Consider the following 27303-nt stretch of genomic DNA (forward strand, 5'->3'; position numbering starts at 1 on the left):
ATATTGAACGGCACATTATTAATCTTTACATTTAATAAACAAGGATCGCTAATTCTTCCAATAGAAGCCACATGCATAAATTCAATCAAAAATTCTCACCTCTACTTCACTCTCGCTGTCCGACTCAGTGCGCATTCTGTTGACCAATTCACTCAAATATAGTTCCGGATTGTCGCCTGATTCATTTGAATTCATCTTGTTTACCGCATCCCTCTTCATGTTTTTCAATTTAAAGCATTTGCGCTTAATATGACCCTTTACTTTGCAGAAATCACACACCATTTGAGAATAATCAGGACTTTTCCATCGTCGAGGACCTTCGTCATTCATCTGCATTCCATCGTTCCATCGCCTATTGTCCGATTGCCTGCTTTGTCCATTGTTTGTGCGCCATTGCCTGTTGCGCCATTGATCCTTTTTATACGGTGAATAACCTAATCTGCTTTTAACTGAGCCACGTTCAACCCGGCCTTCATTTTGTAGCGATCTAGATGCTAATTCCATTGTAGCTGCTAGTCTTTGCAATCTTGTTCCAGATCCCCCGTTAGCTTTAAGTGCAGCTATTTGATCGAGCCCACTATTAAAATCCATATTTATGGCATTATTTCTTGCAATCTCCCAGGTAGCTATTAATTTCTCAGCGCTCTCCAAGCTAAGTTTCTCTTCATTGAGAAGTCTCTGCTGGAGTGCCTTGTCACGAATCCCAGCGACTATACGATCTCTAACGGCCATTTCTTTAAAGTTCTCGAAGTTGCAAAATTCAGCCTGAAGTTTGACTGATAATACGGTTTAATACATTTTACTAAACGAGCTTAATATATTTTTCTGAAAATCGGATAGACAGCCCCCACAGAAAAGCATTGGCGTAACTACAGGGGGGCTAGGGGGGCTTTAGCCCCACCTAGGATTAAATCAGCCTCCCCTAGAATTTTTGCTACTTTGCATATAGGCATTTCACATATCTTCTATAAGTCGAGTCAAGTACAAGACACTGAAGACGACCACACAGTTGTGGTCGAAATACGTATCTGCAAAGATAACGAAAATTAACTGGTGGAATTAAATGGACAGTACTTAATTCGTCTTAGACGGTTTATCCGATTTTGTTTTTTTCGCACTTGTATACAAGTTTGATAAATATGTTATCATGGCTTATGATTCGAAACACTTTTTGCCTTTCTTTTATCGTTGTTTGTTATCTATTGAGAGCGATTAGTGCAAACCCTGACGATAACGAATTATGGACATCTAAAAATAGATTGTGTTGATTCTGTACAGCAGAGTACCACAGTAGATCACTGCACAATGGCGGTTAAGAACGCAGAGGGCCTTCCAAATAAATATATGAATAAAAAAAACGCTCATAAAACCGGATCATCTACGGACATGAAACTTGAACAATGCTAGAGGAAGACCTGCAGGCACTCGCAGTATTTGAGAGACGGGTGCTTAGGATCATCTTTGGCGGTGTGCAAGAAGACGCCCAAAAAACATTGGAGACGGGTAAAGCGTTTAAAATTATACAGCCAAAGACGAGGCCAAACATAATCTCCTTCAGCTAAAAACTAACTTTTATGCGACTTGAGTTGTTTGTTGGTCGGTATTGGTGTCGAAGGATGAACCACGAGTTCGCCCAACTCTACGGTGAACCAAAAGGTAGCTAAAGTTAGAGTGTACGATGGGCAGGGCATATTGCAAGAATGCCGAACAGCAACCCTGTAAAGATGATGTTCGTTTCCGACCCGGCAGGTACAATAAAGCGGGGAGTGCAGCGAGCTAGGTGGGCGGACCAGGTTCAAAACGATTTTTTTAAATCCACAAAGCACCATCACCGCTAAGGGGAATAAAATAGGGTTTTTTTTAATTGTAATTGTGATATTTCGGACACAGTGGATTTTCATACTAAAAATTTTGTTTCGTGTTACATTTATTCAAAGTTTCAATTAGTTTTATTTGTATTGCCAATTTTATAAAACTAGCCGTCGCACATTTTGGTGAGGCCGTACGTGGTGTAAAAAGCTGAGTACTTTCTACTCATCGTTTCGATCAGTTAGTTACAGTTTACATTTCAGTGCGCTATTCTATAATTTCTGTAGGTTATAAATAACGGAAAATATGAATATTTTATAAGACTGACATCTCATGTATCTATATGCCTAAGTGTGCATGTTTAGTTTAAGTAATAAATATTGAAAAATGTGTAATTTACGATTGTAGATACCTATGATATAAAGATTAAAATAATATATTTTACTCCTTTTCATCGCTCGCTCAATCGCCAAGCAATCACATTTGTTAGATCCAGCTAAAATACCTGATTCTGTCGCTTACCATTACTTATTAAACCAATTCATGAAGCGTAGCATGAAGTGCTTTAAATTTCATTCAATGTACGTTGTACGTTTCATGTTATTGACATTTCGAAACAGGTACGATAACACATTCGCAAGAGTAGTAAAAAGCATACATCTTTGCAGTACAACTATTTTACAATTCTTACCTAACTATTCTAATTTCTAGTTCTACAAGATCACATATTTTTCAGTAAAAACAATTAAAAAAATTCGTTTGACTTCACGAACGAATTGCATGTGGAGAATTGGATTACTTATTGCTCTGATATTCGAGATAAGGGTCTATTTCTTCATCAGCGATTTCACCTTTTTAACGTATCTATTGATAAAAGGTGTACTGGATTTCTTGCTCGCCGAAGTGGTGTCGCTAGCAGAGGCGAATGAATTCAGTGACGAGTTCGTCGATAATACATCATCTTCGGGTGGTAGTTTGTCTTCGTTGTCATGTTCTTTGCGTGGAGTGCTGTCCACAGTAATGGTCTCGTTTTCACAGGGTTGTTCGCCGCACGATTCCGGAGATGCTGTCTCGATACGAGGATCGACACATTCCGGATGCTCAGTGACGGCCGGTTCTACGAATCGACGATTAAAGCAAATATTGCCCATCATGTTAACCGGAGACTGCGGTTCAACAGTAGCTTCCTCGGAAGCGAGGTTTTCCATGCTTTGAGTGTTCTCGAGAAAGTCTGTCAGGTTGCGATCGTCATCGAATAAGTCATCCATACTACGAGATCTGCGGTTTTTAGCTTTAATGGACTCTTCGGTTGGTTTGACCGGTTCAGCCACCGTGTCAGATGGTTTCGAAGTAGGGGTTTTCGAATCAGTATAGTCTTGTCCTTCAGTAGGCAGATTTTTGTCCTCTCGCAGCAATCCTTCGTAGCTATGGCAGCGGTTTTCGATCTTAGGTGGTAATGGAGGTCGCTGCGAGGCTGCATTTAATCCCGCTGCCGAGCTTCTTCGCATTTCGGAGGCACGGATATTCCTTGCCATATCGCCTCCAAGCGCTGTTAGTTTAGCATTCGGGAAGCGTGAAGAACGTCCAGTTGTGGCGTAATTTCCAGTGCCACCTAGTAGCTGACGAGCCGGGCTGCAGGATTTGCGGTATCGGTTCGCCAGGCTGGAGTAGTAGCGAGGGTGATTAAGCGAAGAATTTGATCCACTGCTCGGCTGCTGGGAGTGCGCGTGGCTAGTGGAGCCCACTGAAGGAGTATCTAGTCATTCGTAGTTACGATTTTCTTTGTCACTGCTCTTACCAGAGTCATTGCTGTGCATTCGCTGGTAGATAGTTGGCGTTGTAGGCGTTGAATCACCAGCTGGTCGGTTCAGTAGATTACGGAAGTGGTCCGTCGAACTGCAACGTGTGTTGGTTTCGGCGCGCATGAACCTGTTGCAAAGACATAAAAAGAAATGTATATTATCTTCAATTTTTTCAGACTACTGTAAACATTATCCTAATTTCCTGTTTTAATTACAATAATTCAAATAAATTTGCATTCATGAGAATCATCTTTACTGCAGAATATGATGGTAATGCGTGATGACAAACATTTTGTAGAACGCATATGAATTTAATTAAATGATAAACATATAAATTCACAGTAGGTAGAAATTTTAAATAATAAACCATTGAAAAATTTATTCATTTTAAAACTGGAGAGATGTCAATAGAAGATTATGATACACATCATATAGAACAGTTTTCAGCTATACCTTGTTTCGAAAACAATCCAGATCAAAGTCAGGTAAAATGAAAACACAACTTCGACAAAACTAGAATGAGAGATCTTAAACTAAGTGGGCCGAAAATTGGTAATCAAAGGACACTCGCCTTTCAGAGATGCCAGTCGCCACTCATGGTGGAACTCATCACGCTTACTGCAGGGCTCATCGTTGATCCAACGGTGGGTGTCCCACTAGTTTCAACTTTCATTATGCATAGCATACCATCTACCGTAATACAGTTATCCAGAACTGTGACACACTTAACACAAACACATAGAGATGAGATCAGCTGAATAGATTTTTTGCGAGAGCTGACGGCAGTACTAGTGATGAGTAGTTTGTTAGCGCTAGTGTGAACTGGTAGTGGTAGCAATATTTGGTAGTAAAAAACACACATTCACACAAACAGTGGACAGTTCTAACGCTTGTCTTGATCATCATGAGATCTTGCTCTCTTGAATATGCTTTTGATTCGGAGAAAATAAGTTAATACAAATTTTCTAATGGCACGATCTTTGCGACGACGCGCTAGAGCGACCGTTACGGTTAAGGGTATTCCGTATGTACCTGCGGGCGAGGAAGAGAAATGCGAAGAAACAATTCAAAAGAACTGATAGTGTTCTTAAAGGCTTAGGAAGAAGGGAACGTCACACTAGAATAATAGTAACTCACAATCAAATGGAAATGTGAACACAAAATCAAAAAAATAGAAATCAATAAAAAGTGCTATTTATCAGCGTGTGCTGTACAAAAACCAAAATTTGACGCATGCAGAAATAATCTACGAGAAGAGAGGAAGACCAATTCAAACGAAAGATGGATTAGCTATAACACCAACAAAAGGGATGAATAAAATTGGGTGTAACCAATAGCGAACCGATAGTATTTGCTTCGTCTTACCTTTCCAGTTTGTCCACGCATGCATCTTGGTAGTCATGGATCCACCTAACTCCATTGAAGTGGCACACGCCTCGCATATCCTCCGGTAAGCGTTCCGGTTCTGGCCACTGGAAGTTGTCGATAATTGGGATGATGTTGCATTCAGAATTAAGGGCTGCCACGATTTCCTGTGTGAAGTTAAAAAGAGCAGATAGTTGAACATTTGTCAATGTTATTGACCCACTAGAACTAGAAAAACTTTCTACTATTAGGACTAAATAAACTATTTACTTTAGTGGTTCATGTTACTAAAAAGCGCATATGCTCAAACGAGCAAACGAGAAGAAACGTCAATTAACTTTCATGATTTTTGCCGAGATTTATGTAAAAGTGAAGTTTCGGTTACTGAGATACGGAATAACGTTTTTTCAAAGAATTACTAACTTTTTGCCGAAGTTCTGTTCTGAAATTAGCTGAGCTACAGCGGTGCCCGATTTTGCCGAGCTTGCAAAAGAAAAACTTAATGCGTATAAAGGAATGGCTGTTATTAGGCTTTTACAAAACGGAAGACTATGGTGGGCTAGATACGTTGTGTGTATCACTTAAGAGCGTCAAGTGAAGATAATATTCAGAATAGGCCGTAGATTTCGTGGTAAGCCCGTACATTCGAGAGAATTTCCAATCCGAATGATCCCCTCAACGGGACCGGAAATCGAATCCGTCACAATTCTAGCTTCGTAATACGATGCCTTTACCGATTTGATTATACTTCTAGAGTTTTCTAAAAGCCGTTATCATATAACATGAATAAAAAGGAAATCCGTCTAACTTACCCTATGCACCCAATCCTTGCCTTCGACATCGTCTACGCACCGTTCCAGGGCATCTTGAGTCAGTACCAGCAAGAAATGTTTCGCATGGCGAATGCTTTGCAGCAGATTGTTATCGAACTTTCCGGCCTCGAGGCGTTCCACGTCGATGAACACCGAGAATCCCCTCAGCTCAAGGTGGACCTTCAGCAAGCTGGCCAGCTGTGACCCGTTGCTACGCCGATAGCTGACGAACACGTCCAAACTCTTTTCGGCGCTCTTCTCCAGCGATAGCGAAGAGGTCTCGTTGTTCTTGATGGCGTTCAAAATGCGCGACCGGTGGATGGAGTTTGTGATGCCGCATTCGCCTATTAGTTGATCGTCGTCTAAATTACGAATGGAATCGATGTCAACTCCTGCGTTCAGCATCGAGTACGTGTAGATTGTGTATTCGGAAGCAATTTTGTACAAAAATGTGTGCAGATTGTCAGGATCTCGTGAACTGTAGTCTGCCATTCTTTTTAGATTCTGCAGTTCGCGTTCGAAACGCTTGCGTCGAATTCCGTTTGTCATGCCTATGTCCTCGCGGAGGTTCTCATCGTTCAATTGCAGCAATAGATCACCGTCGACTTTCGAGTCGAAGAAATTGTGCTCGTATTCTGAAAACCCGATCTGTTTAACCCATTCTCGCACGTCTTCGGTGGACCACAGGGGCACCTGTTGGGACAGCTTGTGAGGAACTTCTTCGCCGATTAGTCGCAGCGCTTGGGCTGCGAACTTTGATGCGATCGCGTTCGGTGAACTTGCTACTCGGATGAGTGGCTCGATTGCGCCGATCTCCTTGAAGATATTCGTATTACCTTGTTCCTTTTTGATTCCTGCCTCCATGCAGAAATGGAATGCTGCTAGGTTTCGTGCTTCTTCGCGCTTTGAGCTCAACACAGGAACCAACTTTTGCAACCAGTGCTTACTTTGGCCGTGCGCATGGGCCAAATTGGACTTTGCAAATTCGGACGGATTGTGAGATGTTACGAAAGGCTCCACAAGGTTTAGAGTACCCGATTTGATTACTTCAGCTTCAATTTCTTTATTCGCTACCAGAACCACAATGGCAAGACAGGCGTAGTATTTGATATTTTCGTCGTGGTGGAAAGCTAGTGGGAATAACCAAGAAGGTACTTTCCTATTGATCATCGCCTCTTGGTTTTCTGCCCCACCATAGAGAGATAAGTTTGCTAAGGCACCCGCGCAATGTCTCAACGTTTCAACGTCGTTTTTCCTACATTCGAATAGGACTGCATCCAGACCTCCTAGTCTAATTACATTAGAGCATGTGTCTTCACTGTGTTTGAATAGATGCTGCAGGATTCCCGTTCCAACTCGTGAATGATCCGTGCCACTATTCTTCGTGCAAACACAAGCAACATTTACCACCTTGTCGAGGCCGTTCTTAACCACATGTGAGCGATTTTCGGTAGTGAGACATTGTTCCAATAATTTTGCCGATGAAAATTGAACAGCTGAGTCGCTGTCAACGCAGTTCTTCATGAGCAAATCCAATCCTCCTGTTTTGCGCAATGTATCGCACAGGCTTGCTCCTAACTCATGGCCATGAGTTGGAACAGCCCAGGCTCGTTGTATGATTTCGTTCATTTCGTTTAAAAGGCTTGGTGCCTTCTGTATCTGTTCCTGTTGCTGCAGGTTCTTAACATAATCCGTTAAATGGTTCGAATACTTATGTATAACGTTTTCAATGTTCATGGGGTTGTTGGCGAGACATTCGAGATCCTCAAAGTTGGGAAAGTTTCCGTTGATTGTGCCATTCATCGTCGACGAATGAGAAGTCATCTGCGAAGTAGAAGTAACCATACTATGGGACGAGAAGTTGGATTGTGTAGCCGCAGAAATATGCTTCTCCTGGTTGAATACTCCTGAAGATGTTACTGTTTGTCGTTGTTGTGCCTGAGCAATGGCTTTCTTTTCCGAACTACAAATGAAACAGTGCAAAAATAATTATAAGCCAAAACGGAACACTGATAAAACACCAACCTGAAATGATCACTCGACACTTTCACACTGTGAGCTGCTATATTATTCGCTTCAGCTTGCTGGAAATCACCCATCTTCAGGGAACGTGCTTCCTAGAAAGATAAGCACATGGCAAATATTAGTTTTGTCGCACGTTGCTTGGGGTGTAGGGGTTTCTGTTCTGTGACGAGTTAAATCCAGCAAAAAATGGCAATATTACTATTTATGATGAAATTTTACTGTTATCCACCATTGCGTGTGCTGTACGTCAAGTAGTTGGTGCACGAATGTGATTACAAGACGGGGTGTAGTGTTTGTCAAGACTACTTAGTAGATAGCGTAGTAAATAAGGTAACCTGAGCGTTCGTTTGCATACAGCATTTGCGTTCGCTGCTGCCATCGGCTTATCAATAAACATGAGCTTTAGAGTCGAGTGAAAGTTAGTTACGCCGGTTGAGTCGACTCATCAAATTCTTAGGTTTTTGACGGTATCATTATTCTTCGTCATACTGGAAATCCCCGTTTCTCACATGTTGCGTTATTTGCATAGGACTTTATATAAATATCACTTCTTGTTGAAGTTTATTTTTCAATAAGCGCAGTGAAATATGGAGAAGGTCTATACTGCCCATAGAAGCATAATTGTCTCATTTTTGCTTGAATTCCTGTACTTATCATAAAGTTATGCCTTTGTGGGCAGCATAAAGACTAATGACTGAAAGGTTAAGTTTGGGTATATTGTACATGAATATGCTTTTATAAAATCACGAACATGCATTACCTCATCTTGTGCAGCAAAACGATTGCACTGCACATGTGCCGCACAAGCCGCTATACGCCAATTTTCGAGAGCTAAGCAAGAACACCTCAAAGGAATCGCGCCATTTCCACATGGAAGGCGTTATGATATTGGGGTGCTGCAATATATTTGCAACCTTTTGTTTTAATTTTATTTTATATTGAAATTTGAAGTAATACACATTACATTTATATTTATTTTCTATCTGAAAAAATATTTTTTATCTGGGATTTTTTGCCAAATAACGTAATTTCAATAGGTTTTATCATCGATAATCGATATTGTAGTCGATACTAAAGCACGAGTCACTCAATATCTAGATGCACTTTTTTATTTTCTTACGGCACTTCTAGTGACCCGTTCGATTGTTTTCACAGCAAAATGTTTCAAAATGCCCACAATGTGATAACCAATTTATTACTATCGGTTAAGATTTGAAAGACTTTTGACAAATTTGGCCGATACAAATATTTCAAAATTATTTTGTCTCCCCCCTCAGATTTTTTTGCCAAAACATAATATTTTGAGGGGCAAACAAAATAAAATTCGGATAATTTTGAGGATTTTAAAAAAATTAATAATCATGATAATTAAACGATTCATGCTTTATACGTGGTGCCGCAACGTCATACTCATGTAAACTTGACATGTTTTCTGAGTACAAACAAATGGGTACGATGAAAAGCTTTTCCAACGTCAACGTCAGCGAAAAGCAACGTCCATTTGCTAGCAGAACGGTTCTCCTGAGCTTACGATTTGGTACGGATGAGTTTGGAAAAAAGTGTCTCTTTTGTAGGTTTTCGAGACTATGACGAAAAGACGAAAATTCCTGCCTTAACCCTACCACTAAAAAGAGCATAACGATGATGCACCGAAGTTAAAACAAAGAAAATAAACTCGAGCGAAAACTCTTCTAGATTCTGTTGAAAAAGTGCACTATATTCACCGACAAATTCGTATTACCGTCATGAGAATGTACCACGCGTACTTTATTTACCGGCTCCGAAAATGGTTGAGTGGTTCAAAGAGCTTCAGCTACAGAAGAAGGAAGAAGCTTGGAGTTTCTATTTATGGAATGATGGAGGAGTTGAACATAAAATTTATCCAACAAATACGTGAGGAATGCGAACAATATCAAGCTCAGGATATCCACGAGAATGAAACAAAACACTCCACTAAAACGGACAATAAGTGCAAGCGAGAAACATCTAAAATCTGTGTTCATCATGTGAAACGTGTTTGAACTGGAATGATCTCATATCAAGGGCAATTGCTGGGAGAGTGGAATACGACAGCGTACGATTAAGGGCGATGCTCATTTTTCTCGGACGATTTACAGTAGGTAACTATTGAAAACTGATTCATCAAACTTTTTCTAATGGGTAATATTGATGATATACAAACCACCAAAGGGGCCCTCCTTAGCCGTGCGGTAAGACGCGCGGCTACAAAGCAAGACCATGCTGAGGGTGGCTGGGTTCGATTCCCGGAGCCGGTCTAGACAATTTTCGGATTGGAAATTATCTCGACTTCCCTGGGCATAAAAGTATCATCGTGTTAGCCTCATGATATACGAATGCAAAAATGGTAACTTGGCTTAGAAACCTCGCAGTTAATAACTGTGGAAGTGCTTAATGAACACTAAGCTGCGAGGCGGCTCTGTCCCAGTGTGGGGATGTAATGCCAATAAGAAGAAGAAGATACAAACCACCTTATTTACCAAGAATGGAAATTTTCAAAGAGGTTAATTTCTATAAAAGGGTTATTGCATTCAATGAAACCTTTGCTCCTTTTGGTGTCTCTCGGAACGGTCAATTTTATGCTTTCCTGTGAAACGACATGATTTCAGGGCACAAAGCCATCCACATCACTAGTGTTTCCTAGAATTTCTTTGGTAGCGAAGCCTTTATCACTTTGTGGCTTGATAATTGGTCGGACCAGATCAAAACATGGGATTTGATGGTCTTACCAACGCTGCTCATCAACTAAACGGCGCTTGGAATCCTTTCGAGATATCTTGAACCGAGACATGCTTACATGTCAGCCGATTCCTTTCATGCTTCGGTTGAGCGCACACTGTAATATGCTTCTCGCAGATATTTTTACAATTTTCTCGATTTCGTTGACTGATCAACTTAAACGTCAAACGAAATCAAAAGGTATTCGATCAATCTCGGAAAGATTTCATTATTGCAAAGGTTTTACCACTGCTGCCAGAAACAAAACGTGATTACTAGACTAATTTGCCAGTAAATGAAACAAATGTATTATTTAAGTTCTTTATTGGATATCTCGTACTGAAGTATTGTTAGTAATTTGAATGAGCTGAAATACATATACACTAATAAAACAACGCCAAACCAAGCACATTATGTATAACGAATTCGAAAGATCAATCCAAAATGCGAGATTGTTTGGTCACAAAATAGAGGGGGTTCGTCGCTTATAAATTTTCCGCTTGCGTTGAAGTCACTTGCATGTTTTATGTTCCTTTATCGTCGGAAATCAGCTCGGTGGCATCCCTATCTCACACAATAGGTTTGTTTTGCAGATAAGATTGCGCGACCGTATCCCACTGACATTTATGTATCCTAATGAGAATCAAATGTGATGTTTGTCAACTAAACACATACTATAATCAATTTTACACTGATATGTTGGCTACAACAACATGGCGTCATGCCACCAGGCTGTCGGAAATAAGTAGGATAAAGAAAAGCATGATTTTTATACATTTTCGTCATATTTGGTGATTAAAATCTCAATTCGTAGCGATTCGATTTGGCTAAAATTTCATTAGGCACCTTTTTTTCAATTTGTTTAGGTAGGTGATTTCCAATTTTATATCGTTTTGACTCAAACTCCAAACATACTCATATTCCGTACACTCGATACATGGAGAAGATTTATCTTAAATATTCCAATATTATTGTATGAATATGAATAAACGTATTAGCATGGCAGGCGTACAGATTAAGGACATTAGAATTGTCCAACAGTGAGAAAACGTTGAAATTTTGCATTTTAGTGCAAGTGGTATTTGAGACAAAGTGTGGCAAAATAAAATCATTCATTATTGATGATTACATTCAATAAAATATGATTATCAAGCACTTATATGAAAGTTCTATTTTTGCGCTACCCGATGGAAACAATTGGTCTAAAAAATTATTTTAATTTATGTGCCATAAAGACCTCCGAAGTACAAAAATGTGCTTGTGTATGGAAATCGATTCTGTCTTTATACTTATTTCTTCATAAGTTATTTCGACAACCTGATATGTCTATAGCATTAGCATTAGCATTGGTATTGTTACGGTGTAATTCGTAGATTGGACACTAGTGATACTCATGTTTTACTTTTAAGATCCTTATCTAGAATGCTATCAGAAATCAAGAAGGGGAGTGGTCTTTGATTCCAGTCTTAAACGAAAATAACAAAAGCATGGGGATTACTACTCCTGGTCACGCTCATCTTCACCATAACTAGGGACAGGAAGGAAGTGTTGATGTGGTACTTACTTAACGAGAGACCACCGACTTAGCGACACACTCATAAATACCACGGAGTTGGGTAATGAGGAAGGTATTCGTTGGGTCAGGATTTGCTTGTAGCTGGAAATGTAACCGTGGTAGATTTTACCCCGTAACACACCACGCAAAGGTGTTTACCCACACGGTGTCTCTGTGGGGAAATGTTAATTTGAAAAAATCAGTAGGGGAAGAGGGCCCAAAACGCCCCCCCGAGGCAAAACGCCTTTTGTGGTTTCCCTCATATTTACCGTCATTAAGATGGCCGTAACAAAACTAGATCTAAAATTGTGTAGGATAGGCGAAAAAAGTATCAAAATAGTGTATGGTAAGGTCGGAAAAACCGAAAATTTCCACATTTTGAAGAAACATCTAACATTTTGGCGAGGCAAAACGCCCTAGTGGCACTAACCTACAATGTACTTGCGTCTCCACGCATTATCCATACCAGAATGCTGATTCGCCGCCGCGTGGTGCTTTGTTCCCTAGGAGCTGCCAGTTAAAAGGCGTTTTCTTCTTCTTCTTCTTCTTATTGGCATTACATCCCCACACTGGGACAGAGCCGCCTCGCAGCTTACTTTTCATTAAGCACTTCCACAGTTATTAACTGCAAGGTTTCTAAGCCAAGTTACCATTTTTGCATTTGTATATCATGAGGCTAACACGATGATACTTTTATGCCCAGGGAAGTCGAGACAATTTCCAATCCGAAAGTTGCCTAGACCGGCACCGGGAATCGAACCCAGCCACCCTCAGCATGGTCTTGCTTTGTAGCCGCGCGTCTTACCGCACGGCTAAGGAGGGCCCACAAAAGGCGTTTTGCCGCATGAGTTTTCCGGCAAGAGAATATCACCACTTTTTTGAAATGTGAATATTATCAATATGATTGAGATTTTTGACAATTTTTGAATGGCATCAACTAGCTATCTTGTTTAACTGTTGCATAATGTAAAAATACCCATGAATAGCGTTACAAATGAGACAAAAAAGCAGTGTATGCTTAGCTAGGGCATATTGCCCCTCCTTCCCCTATCTATGAAACACCCACCACGCGAAAGCATATGCTCTCCTCTTTCATGTCGTGGGTAAATTAAAATGTTCTATCGGGGGATCCAGAACAATTTTTATTTTTTTCAGTATTTTTAGTGCAATTTCCATAGAAATATCGAATAATAGCCGATTTAACACCCCTAAAAATGTATGGAAAAATGACCCCCGATAGAACATTTTAAAAATGCACTTACGTGAAAGAGGAAAACCTATACTTTCGCTTAGTGGGTGTTTTAGAGATACTGATTTTTTTTAAATAAGCCCTCTTGGACAAACACGCCGTGACCCAGCGTTACGGGTCTTTCGACCAAGATTTTTTTATGTACATAAAAAAATCTTGCTTTCGACAACCTGATATGTCTCTATCCCCATAAGTGTTTCTCAAGAGAACCCCAAGCGGCAGAATAGAAAGGGATATTAAACATGAACACAATCATATTACGAGCGTATGGAGAAACATGGTACATTTGTGCAAAGGTACATCAACTTCCTATGATTAATAAACTTATTGGACAAGTTCCAATTCATCTGACGGCTTGTATAATGTAAAATCGAACTACACGTTGGGAAGTACGTATTTTTAGTCAACTGCTTCTGACATTTTTTCCCTCATTTTTTCGGGAAGGCTTTCGAAAAGATTTTCTTGAGATGATGAAACAATGAAATGTTTAACTATCGAGGCGAAGTAAATATGGATAAGCGTGACTGCGTGACTCTCTAGCAGAAAGTTGTAATTCTATCGGCTTAGAAAAGCAACGGAAACGTCAAGACTGAGATAGCCATCGACGCCATTGTTATCCTTTGCTCATTTAGATTGAGGAATCCCTATAATAATCTTTAGAGTTTATATGGATTTCTACATACGTACTTGGAGATTTCAAGAAATAATTTAAAAATAGTTTTCACGTGTTTAAGGAATCTTTCAAACTAATATTCAAATTAGGGGTAACAGGAACTATTTCCAAAGGCGTGATGATCCCTTCCCAGACCAACAGCGAGTTGTGATGCCTGGCTAGGATGAAGTGGGGTTTGACAGTGGGTCTTGTTAAACTTCTATAAAAAGCGGCATGTATTCGCAAGCAGGTTTCACCAAAGAGGCTGTGTGCCGCTTAAAGCGCACATGCCCAAGTCCTGGTGTTAAGTGGGACACTAAACAGACCTGACACGACGGCTCTCCGACGATACAGGTGGTTTGCACAGGCCCAATAAACCGCAAGCACGACTTAATAATCGGCAATTAATAAAAAAAAGCTCTCAATATTCTAGAAAAACTTGTTAAATCTCCAGCCAGTATTTTAAAATTTCAAACATTCCACGTTATCGCTGTATTATTTTAAAACAAATATTTGAACTATGTATTTTAATAATATATAGGTTATTCGGATTCTAATTTATTGAAAGTTATTTATCTAACTTGAAGCTATTTTTATAATTGCGAGCGATAACACATTTCACCATACAAATTCTAGCGATAAAGTTAGCATAACAAGTATGCTGTAGGATGGAATTTGAAAGTTTGTCGTCTTGTAGTGTTTTCTGGAATATTGAAGTAAGTATCCATTTCACGACTAATGGCGAAAACCATTTCTCGCTTTTTTGGTATTGAGATTATTACATATCTTAAATCTATTATTAAAATTGAGCCTAAATTCAAAATTTCATGAATCATACATGGATTGAAAAATGTAAACACTCCTAACTTGATTTTTCTATGGACCGAGCTTTCAACCTGTGAGCTTACTGCCATAGAGTCAAGTTTCCAAAAACTTTTAAAATTGATATTAAAAATTAAACTTGTGGTCTATGACTGTAGAAAAAATATGTTGTTGCTCAGAAAAAGGTAATCTTTCGAAAGAATAAAAAAAATCAACTTGTTTTTCAAAATAAAAAAAAAACAATTATCCCCAGCAGAGCTTTAAATATTTTTTATGAAGCCCATCGGCCTTCTTTGTCACTTCACTTATAAACATATTCATATTCGGCTCTGCACAGTCAATTTTCGGAATGAATATGGATCAGTGAGTATTTATTTGAATTTCACAAATTCTCAAATTATCGTAAAACTGAACACATGTTCGATGATTTAAATAAATACAAGCATAGATCTAATCCTGACGTTCAATTGAGGGGCATTTTTAGCGGCAAATCTCAGTACAATCAAGGCTAATTATGTTTTTTTCACGCGGTTACCATATTCAGTGGTAATCAAATGAATGAATCTATAAAGAAGTAAACTGAGTAAGTCATTCTTTTTTTTTGAATAATCAAAACACGATTGTCAAAAGCCGGAACGAATATGCTTCATGAAAGTGAATATTTCATGCTCTGATCCCCAGTTCCAACTTAAGGTGCTCGCGTTTTCGGAAGCACACCACTCGATACGGAAGCAACGCACAACTGTCATTTTTATTTTTTCACGCATGCTGCTACGCAGCAAAGCTGAACCAACAAAAATGACAGTTGTCTGCCGCCTCCGTATCGAGTGGTGTGCCCCCAAAAACGCGAGCACTTTGAAACTTGGATTCTGTCAGGAGTGACCCTAAATTTGCATCAGCACCAACATAACTGTTGAGCGGTTCTCTATAGGTTCGAATGTCGGTTTATGTAATATTTTTCTATTTGCCTGAGATTTCGCACTTCATAACTAAAAACATAATTTGCGTCATTGGTTCGCCATTTTAACTCCAGAATAACTTTCGAGAAAGATTTAAGCAAAACACCTAGAAAGTTTTCAAACATTCAGTTTTTTTGCCTTTCTCGTACAACAAATTTGTACCGAAAGGCTATAGGACTACTCCAAAAAAAACTTTTGATAGAAGGCCCGGAGACCCATAGTGTTATATACCGATCGACTCAGTTCGACGAATCGAGGTGATGTCTGTATGTGCGTATTTATGTGTGTGTGTATGTGTGTGTGTATGTGTGTATGTGTACAAATTTTGTAGACATGCTTTTTGGAACTTCGCATTATCCGATTTACTCGCAACAAGTTGCATTCGGCGGGGAATGCGGTCCCATTTTTTGCTATTGAAAATTGACCCGATCGGACATTGCATTTCGGGATTATTGAAAAACCATTGGAAAAAAAACTCAAAATCGAAAAAAAAAATTTTTTCAGGAATGGTGGCAATGCATAGTAATTAATGCAAAAACATGCAAAATGATAGAAAATATGCGATCTATTCCCCTAAAGTGCTTTTTTGACCTTTCTTATGTGATTTTTTCAGTACTTTTTACGATGCACGAGAAAGGCATCATCGCCGCTAGGTGGATTAATCTGGGTTTTTTATGTAGGGGATTGGTTTACGTTTCCACAATATATATGTTTCGAATGCATCCTCAAGGTAAGCAAAATGAAGTAAGATTTGAGGTAAGCAATCAGATAACGGTGGAGCGTGCTTAGTTCTTCTGCTTTTGAGTCTTTTATTCGAATCATTTTGTTTATTCGGCTTTTGTTTCTAACCATGCCAGTGTGCAGCGCGATAATATGGAACCGATCACTGTTTTCATTTCATTCAACATGTTTAAATAATTAGGTTTATTTAAATATGTTTTTCCATTAAATCAAAGTTTTATATTGTGGTCATTAAAGAGCCAGCACTTAAGAGCACAATCCAGTTACTGAACCCAACCAGCGGAAATCAACTTTTATTACAGTTCTTTGTAAGAATCTTGCAAATCCTGTATAAAATCTGATACAATTCTGCCTTAAGACAATTAAGATTACAATATTTGTCACCAATATTTGTTAATTATAACATATCATCGTTTAAAACATAGCACATTTACATTGAATGTTTCTAAAAATGCGTATACATGTCTGCCGGATTTGTTGATTATAAATATACGTTCGAAAAAAGATTTATAGCAAGAGCAACACAAATAGAGCCGTTTTCGCCCGTACGTCTAAAAATAACTAACAATACAATAATAATAATAAATGTACGTTGACGGAGGTGAAAAGCGCTGAAGCACCACGGCCAGAATACAGCAGCACTACAGGTACACTGTCAAGGTCTCTTACCTTAACCCTTTCGATCGGTATTTCAAAAGTGGTGCGCACATTACTGGACGGTGTGGCCAGTGGGCTTTCTACGAGTGTGACACGTGGGCTGCTAACGGGACTACTGACGCTCAACGTTATGCCATTTTTGTGCTGCGTGGGACTACCGGCCGTGGGTGTTTGTGGGGGTGGTGGCGAGAGAGGGAATTCCACGATCGGACTCGGTGTTCTCGTGGGGACAAAGTCGGACTGCCCCGTCGACCGGAATATGCCCTTCCGGACAGGCCACGGAGCCTGACTGCACATGATATCTTGTCACTAAGCTGTGTTGTGTAATTGCGGTTACGTCTCTTCGCTACACTGTTCTCGGCGGTGTTCGCTAGAATTATTTTTCGCGAATTCAACACACGTCCAATTGTTTCGCACTGGACTAATGCGGTTTTACCCCGATGTAAACAATCACTTTTATTATGCACATGGTAATTAACATTCGTTTGCTAATATTACTTAATATGGGAAGCTCCACACGAAAGTACTGCGTCACTTCGCACAAACATTCGCTTCACGAGGAGGGGTATGACTGCGATCACGGCTAGTGTGTTGCGTGGCGTATGTTCTCGGAAGTGCAGAAATAATACAAGTGATTGAAATCTGGGCTTATGCCAAAGGGAAAACTCTACCGAACTACTGGCGATCGCACGCGGTTGCAAATTTGAACTGTGAACAGCGACGTGCGTGTCGTCTAATAGCCGCTGCCGCCGAATGTACATATTTTCATACCATTTGAAACGATCGCTATCCGAGTTACCTCTGCGTGGTGTGAGTTTCACGAGCGATCGTGAGAAATTTCACTTCGTGTGTTGCTCTTCTAGTTGTAAGACAAGGGTTTTGGGGCAGTTAGAAATTTGGGGGTATTTATTCAGTTCAGGGGTTTCCAAGTTGTGATAATAACCTCATCAGGACTAATCGTTTTTTACCGTTTTGAATTCAGGAAATTGAGAGACCGCAGCTGTATCTAGCATTGAAAAAAGTGATACACAATTGCTCATGTAGACTCATACGTTGACGACAAATAATTTAAATCAACATTGATTGAGCTGTGGCACACCTTATTAAACAGTTATTTCACATTAAATTTCAAACCAAATGTATTTTTTTTCTTGCCTCATTGAGTGAGTAGGTATTAACATCAAGTTTCGGATAAACAATTTGTGTTTCGTGAGTTTTTGAAAATGTGAACAGCATGTTTCTGATTTTCTGAATTGTCACAATTAAATAAACAAATTGTATTGTTATATGTGCATCACATCTATACAAAGATTGACTCGCAATAATATTTTTGAAAACCGTCGAGAACCATACATGTTCCGTTTAATCTGTTTCAGGAACTGCTGACATGAGATAAACCGGGTGATCACAAAACTATATCCATTGCTTAGTTGAGATGGTGTTTGCTCAAGAAATCATTCATATTTCCGAACATCTGGTTCTCTCACGTTTATTTCAGCTGCAAAACGACAAACAAGAGTAAATCTGTCTGATTCGAATTTGACATAACACAATCACTATGAAGACACAGATTTAGTTTCTATACTGGTCTTCAAGTTTGGAGCATTCCTCTATTAACTCATTCTTTACATTCTCGCATATTCACAGCCACAAATCAAAAGACCACTCGTGCCATTTGCGTCAGAATGTTCTGTTCGTGCGCAGGTTTTTATCAACCATCACAAAAGCAGCATTGGGCTGGCGGTTTTACCCGGCACCACCAAAATGATTTACTTTCCTTCCTGTGGCAGATTTTCTTCACTGTTCTATATACATGCAGCAATAGCTTACCAGAGGCATGTTGTGTTTTTCCCGCACAATAATAGGTGTGTGATGTTTTTCTTTTGCGTCGCTTATTACAAACAGGCAAGTCATAGTTCGAGAAAATTGTTTCTTGTGACTGGCGATTCAGTATCGTTACCTGTTAAACCGCGAGCGTGTGGACAGTAAAACCAGGACGAGAAGAAAACCAGCTGATACGCGATCCAAGCCGTTTGGGTGCCTGATTTTTTTTTCAGTTAGTAATTAGCATGAAGCACTATTAAGGTGAAGTTGAGTTGGTTTTTACTCGATTGGATTTGAATGTCTAGCTAGCCGCTGTTGACACTGAACTGTATCGTACCATCATCATTAGTCGCATCAAGCCCGCTACCGAATTGTGGCAACGAAATAAGGGAATCTATTTTTGCGATTCGGGGATTTGACTTCGCATGATTTATTTTATATGGTAATTGCATTCGCCTGCTGTTCACTAAGTGAATCTCAATCTACAGGATTTTCGGAAGACCTTGAGACATCAGTCATCACAAACTGACACCTGCATGGCACAGAGGTTTACGTCTGGTATTCCTTGCGAAGATTGTCTTGGATAATCTGTCACCCAATCTATTGAGTAGAAGTCAATCTATCACCTGGCCTATTAACACTGAGTAGTAAAATAAAATCACATGAAAAATAAAAAAATCCTCTGAAGAAATCTTTCAACACAAAGAATAGGGCAGAAACTTTAAACTAATATTAACATTTTATAAAAATCGCTTTAAAATAACTGTAGTTCAGCTACAGATGCATACAAACAAATAATTGAAATATAATTTGTATATAAAACAATTATCTTTAAATTAGTTGAAGTTGTACCTAATTAACCATGCATAAACATGTTTTTTTTATACAATTCGACATCAAAGAAATTTTGAAAAATAATAGCTAAAAATATGGATGAGCTTTGGTGTGCCTGAGAGTCAGTCAAGCATCCACCGCACGAAAAAAAAAAATCCGTCCATCGAAATTAACATTGACTAGAAACAGCTATATGCAATTTTGGATGACGTTCATTTAACTCCTGTGAAAAGCGTAATCAAGAAAACCGGCGAAGCAGAACAAAATATAGGTCAGCGTTTTTTTCTCTCTGTCACGTGGCTTACAGATAGGTTAGTCTGACAACATAATAAGATTCAAAGATAATCAAACAAATGAATAATTGAATCACACATTTGTACGTTGCTTGTTTATAACAGTATACAGATAACCTGTAAAAATAAATCAATGCCCCGAGTCGTCTTGGCCCTGGCTCTTGAAGTTAGATATCATTCGTCTGACTGTGTCGACTCAGTGCCACGATGATTCTGTTCCCAGGTAACCAATAAGCATTAAAGTAAGCACTATAGTAGCATTATACTGGCATTGCATATGCTCCATGCTGTATATAAGCATTTCGAAAACCTGGCTGTTCTAAATAAGCATTCTCAAAGCAATCATGAGATGCATAGTCTTAAAATAGCATTTGGAATGCACAATGTTGTTTTTCGTTAAGTGCAATGGAACAGCTACATTAGTGCCACTTTAAGGCCTTTAGTGTTCATACGTCAAACGTTTTCCAATATGGAACCATATAGCGGGGACTATTTGTCCAATGAACTTACATTTGAAAATAGAAATCGGTACGTGCAGAATGTTTTTTCTATTCCGACCATTGACAGGAGTACTTGTCATTAACCTAACCCTATCACTAATTACATAGTTTAGCTACATTTTATTATTCCATTGCACTATTTTCGATGGATGCATTAAAGCAGCACTACTGTAGCTGTTTCATTGCAACTGGGTATGACGTTTGTGACGGTTGCATTCTGAGATGAGTTAGATTTAGTTTCAATGTTCCTGAAGGAGATTTTGTTTATGTTGGGCAAAATTATTCCCACTACCATCTCTCTCTTATGGGCCAGCTGGTAAGGGCGATGACAACTACAGCGTCGGGTGGCAAGAGCGCGAGTTCAAATCCCGCTCGAAGAAAGTAAAAAATTATGTTCCATTTCAAATATGAAAATACAATAACGATATAATATGAAAAAAAAAACTATGTAAAAAAAAAGAATTAGAAAAAAATGCCATTAAAAAAACTTTTTTTCTTGTTTTAAAAATTAAGCATTTATTCAGCATTGCGGATGCTGAATAAATGCTATTCAGCAAAACTTCTATTTTATCGATAAAGTAGGATTGAGCAGCCATATATTGGGCCAAAACCTGCATTAAAATAGCATTAAAAGCGACTACAGGGCTTATTGGCATTTAATGTTTTGCAATAAAGGCGCATATAATGCCACTTAAATGCTTTATATAATGCTTACTGGTTACCTGGGCTGTCTTGATTAAAATCAGGTTTAGTTAACACTGGGGCAAGAGTATCGGTGAAGTTATAGTACTGTTTTAATTCATGTTACAAACATGACTCATATTCCGAACATTCGTGATCATTTATGATCTCAATCATTCACACAAAACCATTTTAAATTATAGTTGTGTTATTAACGATGTTGTGTGTGTTAAACAAGACCAAGCTGAAGGTGGCTGGGTTCAATTCCCGGTACGGTCCAGGAAAATTTCGGGTTGGAAATGGTTTCGACTTCCTTGAGCATGAAAGTATCATCATGTTAGCCACATGATATGCGAATGAAAAAATGGCAACTTGAATTAGAAACCTCGCAGTTATTAACTGTGGAAGTGGTTAATGCACACAAAGCTTCAAGGCGGGATGTAATGCCAACGAAGAAGAAGAGGACAAAAGATCGCAGATTAATTTCGACTGTTGGTACACGGGTCGATCAAAGGACCTATTTTTTCAATTGTTTTAGATCTGATATCTCTTTCATTCCACCCGTCGTCGGTAGACAAAGAAAGAAAACTGCTTAACGATTGAAGTTCAATGGAAAAGCTAATTCTAGGTTAAATGAGTAAAACTGAAATTTAGATGAACATAGCGTTAGGTAAAATAATTTTTAATTCAGGTACTTTTCTTAGGCCGTTACAAATATTTTATTAACTTATTGTCCTACTGGTCCCCGAAAGGTCAAGGGGGGGGGGTATATTAAAAAATAAATATTAAAATGAAAATAATAAAAAAAAAACTCCTCAGATTTGTTTAGGAATGTTTCGAAAATCCTCAAAATTATCCTAATTTTATTTTGTTGCCCCCTCAAAATATTATTTTTTGGCAAAATAAATCCGAGGGGGGGGGGAGACAAAATAGATTTTAAATATTTGTATCGGCCTTATATGGGATGAGATAAAATTGAAACTACTTTCGACCCCTGCAACTAAAAATTGGTTTCTCCAACCAAGAATGGTCTAATTCAAGCCGAAGCCAAAAATTGCCGTCCTAGTGCCCACCTCTCTTTTAATGGACACAAATCTTCAGTAATAGGTGATCTTTTTGCATGCATGCTGCAACGCAGCATAGATTAAATATTGGTTTTCGTGGAAATAGGTTCGACATTGGATTCAAACGGGTTTCACCTTAAGGTTGATATATAATTAGACCCATGGTGCTTTTGAAAACCCAGATTAATCCACATAGCGGTGACGATTCCTTTCGCGATTCAATCCCTTTGGTTTTGCCTTAGTGTGATACACAACATAAATAATTGCCTACATTACGGCTCTTGCAAACGCTGTAAGGCAAATCAACCAACCAACCGTATATGGTTCAACACACCATTTTCTTCATAACTTTTGAACGCAATGACCGATCGTGATTATATTCAATAGTGATCAACTAGGGTTTGTCCCTCGTCGAATGCAACTTGTTGCGAGAAAATCGGTTAAGAATTACTGTATGAAAAAGTGACTAATGTTTTTCGGTTTTCGTGTGCACACACACACACGCATACGCACACACATACACACGGACAGACAGACATTTGTTCAGCTCGACGAGCTGAGTCGATTGGTATATAAAATCATGGGTCTCCAAGACTTTTATAAAAAGTTCGATTTTGGAGTGAAATGATAGCCTTTCGGTACAACTTTGTTGTACGAGAAAGGCAAAAATGTAAAATATTCATATTTTCTTAATCACTGATGTTTCGATTTAGGGATGGAATCGAGCCCTGAAGAATATCTGAATCTATGACAAAACTCGAAGGACGAAAGATCGAAAGAAAAAATGTCGAAGGATAAAATGTTGAAGGACAGAAGGTCGAAGAGACAAAATGACGAATGGAAAAAAAAGGTTAAAAGGATAAAAGGTCGAAGAGACAAAAGGTCGAAATTTAAAAAAAAAGGATTTAAATTGAAAGCCATAGTCTTGAAAACAATACAAAGCAAAACTATTATTTAGGTACCGCCAACGGGGGTGTCATTGGGCCAAAATGTGGTATGCTCCAAATAAATGTTACAAAGCTCTAGTAGTTAACATTGGAATCAAGTTTTAATTAGTTTGGTACAAGCTTGAACAATGAATTTACCACTGTGTGGGGAAAAATAATAAATGAGGGAAATTCTTCAAAGTTATATGTTGTTTAAAATTGGCCCATTCTCACCCCTCACAGGGGGTGACATTGGGCCAAGTACAATAAAGTTCAACGGTGACGATGCAACGATTCAATCGTTCATTGAAAATTATTGCCTATTTTACGGCTCTTACCAATTATGCATGGCAAATCAACTAAAGGCTTGGCCCAATCTCACCCCTTTTCAGCGTGCATTGCGCGTTGCTATGAAAAACCATAACCGCTACCGCCAACGGGGGTGTTTTTGGGCCAAAATGTGGTATGCTCCAAATAAATGTTACAAAACTCTAGTAGTTAACATGGGAATCAAGTTTTAATTTGGGAAAAATCAAATTTTCAAATAATCGAGGATGAGCAACACAATCTCATGCGATCACAAATCCAAATTATCAATTGATAAAAACTCGCTAGCGAGTGAGAATCGTTCGACAATTGTATCTCGATTTAACCCTTACCGTTACTTTTTGAACTTATTGCTCTACATATCAATAAAACACAATGCCAAGCATCAGAATGACCTTCATTGTTGACATTAAATTTGAATTGGAAAGGTTTAAATTTAATTGAAAATTTTGTGTTTATTATCAATTGATTCCAAAATTTGAAAAGTTATCGCCAAGGAAAACTCGCCTACTTTTCACACCTGAGATGTTATCAAATGATAACTCCAATCATTATCGTGTGAGAATGATTCAACACAACCCTGTTAATTAGTTTGGTACAAGCTTGAACAACGAATTTACCGCTGTGTGGGGAAAAAATAATAAATGAAGGAAATTCTTCAAAGTTATATGTTGTTTAAAATTGCCCCTTTCTCACCGCTCACAGGGGGTGACATTGGGCCAAGTACAATAAAGTTCAGCGGTGACGATGCAACGATTCAATCGTTCATTAAAAATAATTGCCTACATTACGGCTCTTACCAACTATGTATGGCAAATCAATCAAAGGCTTGGCCCAATCTCGTTGCTACGAAAACCCAGAACCGCTATGTAAATATTCATAAAATTCGATAAAACAACAACAGACTATCGTAACATGATAACCAGGTATCCATCGATCCAAAAACTATAGTTATGTAATAGATTTGTGGGGCATTACTGACACTATTTTAATACGGGTTCATTCGATCAATAGTTTTACATTCAAATTCCAAGCATTATGGTACGAGCACAACTAGTTCTTGGAATTTGTTTTGTGGTTTCCTAGACGTGAATTTTACTATAATTTCGAACCGTTTGAAGTTTTGATCAAAATTCGTAACGGTTTCTGAGATATAAGGAGTTGAAACATTTTTCGTTTTTGGCCCAATCTTACCCCCTAGGCCCAATGTCACCCCGAACGACGGTATATAAATATTCATAAAATTCGATAAAACAACAACAAATTATCGTAACATGATAACCAGGTATCCATCGATCTAAAAGCTAGTTATGTAATAGATTTGTGGGGCATTACTGACACTATTTTAATACGGGTTCATTCGATCAATAGTTTTACATTCAAATTCCAAGCATTATCGTACGAGCACAATTAGTTCTTGGAATTTGTTTTGTGATTTCCTAGACGTGAATTTTACTATAATTTCGAACCGTTTGAAGTTTTGATCAAAATTCGTAACAGTTTCTGAGATATAAGGAGTTGAAACATTTTTCGTTTTTGGCCCAATCTTGCCCCCTAGGCCCAATGTCACCCCGAACGACGGTACCGTCATCGGGGGCAACAATAGGCCAGATAGGCGTAGGATTTGGTCATGTTTTCAACAACATAAAATGACTTTATAATGGAATGTATCTAAGGACTAGCAAATTATAATACAAGATACCTTTTTGAGCGAGTTAGATATCCGACCTACGGACTGTTCATGAGAACGAAGGTCCAATCTTGATTTAAAAAAAAAAAAAAAAAATCTCATCTTTTCCTCATCTTATCCCTTAACTGAGCTTATTGCTACGCCGTACTCTAGATCACTATGTGCGCGATCGCATTATTGGGTTTTCCAAAACGAATCAATTAGTTGAAAATCTTGCAAACCAGTGAATCCGATCGTGGGTTTAAACGGATACAAAGGAAACCTAATTTTTATATATCGGCACCAACATTTCAAAAGGGCGAAACTGCTTTTGTAAACAAGATCTTCTCACGTCTCTGGTGGGCTTATTTGTGCTCACTCACGCAATCCAGCACCATTAAATGAAAGAAGAGGATTCGATGCTTCCATCAGTGGTATTGGATTGCGTGGGTGGGCTCAAATTAACCCACCAGCGACGTGAGAAGCTTTTGTTTACAAAAGCAGTTACGCCCTTTTGAAATGTTGGTGCCGACATGTACTAGACGAACCCACCCGAACTATCTCGGATTATTTTTTTGAGTCGTTTTTTAAAGACATATATGACTTGATTTTGTCGTACATAAGTTATGATGGATTATTAATTACATGTATGCTGCTTGGCCATCAACTCACTGTTCCCGAAAATAACAAACCGATCGTGAAAACACAAAAAAAGATCGAGAACTGATCTAATGGCAAAGATTTTTGGCATGAATTTGGACACGAATTGTAACATGGAATGTTTCAAGGGACCTTACGCTACCAAAGCATCATAATTCACACCGTTTTGGTTGATGTAATTCATATATGACTTGATTTTGTCTTACATAAGTTATGATAACTTATTAATGACTAAGCTGACCATGCATACCGTATTTTACGGGATAGTCCCGTTTTTTAGATCTTATTGTACTGTCCCGTCGTAATCTAAAAAATCCTCAATTTCTCCCGTTTTTTCATTGAGTCTTCCAATCAGCTCCAAAATATTATTCAAACAAATTCAATATTCTAGGCAGGAATCTAAAATCAAATAAATTGTGTTTTTTTGTGTCTGTATTTGAGATTAGACTTTTCTTAGGGTTTTTAATAGTTGATGACAACAGGTACTTCTCCGGGAGATTTTTTCATACAGTTTCATTTCAATATTTTTTTCTGCTTATTTCGGAGGCAATGCAATTTGACCAACTGAACGGATTGATAACGTATTTATAGTATTAATAAGTATTTCCTGAAAATCAGGTCACGCCTCAACGCCAATCAAATGAAGCGCAGATAAGGTTCATTTTCGATTATTATTTTTGAACCTTCGGAAGTTAGGTAAATTTTTTTCTTTAAATTTGGTGAAGACTACATATTTTTTAATAATTTGATTCTTTTCAAACATTAAGAATCATTCAAAGTCTTTCTGAATAATTCTGAATAGGTATTTTGAAATCATCCACTGTAAAAAACGACAGCATGAAAAAAATATTTATGAATCAACTGAACAAAATCGAGTTTTAGACAGTTTCAAACCGAGGGAAAATTTGGTCGGACTAAAGGCTAGATTTAAGGTCCTCACGTACGTAGGAGTTTGTCGGCAAATTTTGCTTCCATGTGTGTGTACGGGATTTATGGGATATGGGATGAAAAATTAGCAATTCAGCCCGATTTAAAATACAATCCGGTGGAGATCTTCGAGAGTCCGAGCTGTAAACCAGATTAGAAATCATTTAAATCAATTTGAATCAAAAAGGATTGTGAATTGATTGGATTTCACATTTATTCTCATGCGCCAACTATATTCATGAATGTAATTGAAATCACTTTGTTGTTTTTTCGTATTTGTCTTTCGACATTTTTTCTTAGCCTTCTAATGCCCAAAACCGGCCTCAGGCAGGATACTGTTGTTTGTTATTTTCAATTGTTCAGAATTGAAAAGTTTTTGATTTTTGTCAATAAAAAAACCCTTAAGGTATGTCT

The 27303-nt window shown here is 38.5% G+C and overlaps 2 protein-coding genes across 9 annotated transcripts in view; both read right to left on the reverse strand.

Annotated features, from left to right (window-relative positions):
- Nucleotides 1-1908: 1908 nt before the first annotated feature.
- LOC134210936 (uncharacterized) lies at nt 1909-3348 on the reverse strand. Its single transcript, XM_062687384.1, has one exon. It carries the CDS (start codon nt 3342-3344, stop codon nt 2637-2639), a length of 708 nt encoding a protein of 235 aa, XP_062543368.1. The 5' UTR covers nt 3345-3348; the 3' UTR covers nt 1909-2636.
- A 213-nt stretch (nt 3349-3561) lies between these two features.
- LOC134210934 (NAD(+) hydrolase sarm1) overlaps nt 3562-27303 on the reverse strand; it is a 178731-nt gene continuing 154989 nt past the window's right edge. For 7 of the 8 annotated variants that reach the window (XM_062687376.1, XM_062687378.1, XM_062687380.1 and 4 more), the window contains 4 exons: nt 7814-7905; nt 5789-7751; nt 4977-5143; nt 3562-3738 (listed from right to left, as the gene is read on the reverse strand). In XM_062687376.1, the coding sequence (XP_062543360.1) occupies nt 3570-3738; nt 4977-5143; nt 5789-7751; nt 7814-7905 (2391 nt within the window). In that variant the 3' untranslated portion in view covers nt 3562-3569. Of the gene's footprint in view, nt 3739-4183; nt 4644-4976; nt 5144-5788; nt 7752-7813; nt 7906-27303 lie in introns of those variants that run through there. The other variant, XM_062687377.1, reaches the window with a different exon arrangement.

The sequence above is a fragment of the Armigeres subalbatus genome, chromosome 2 (assembly GCF_024139115.2).
Source record: "Armigeres subalbatus isolate Guangzhou_Male chromosome 2, GZ_Asu_2, whole genome shotgun sequence".
NCBI classification, from domain to species: Eukaryota; Metazoa; Arthropoda; class Insecta; order Diptera; family Culicidae; genus Armigeres; species Armigeres subalbatus.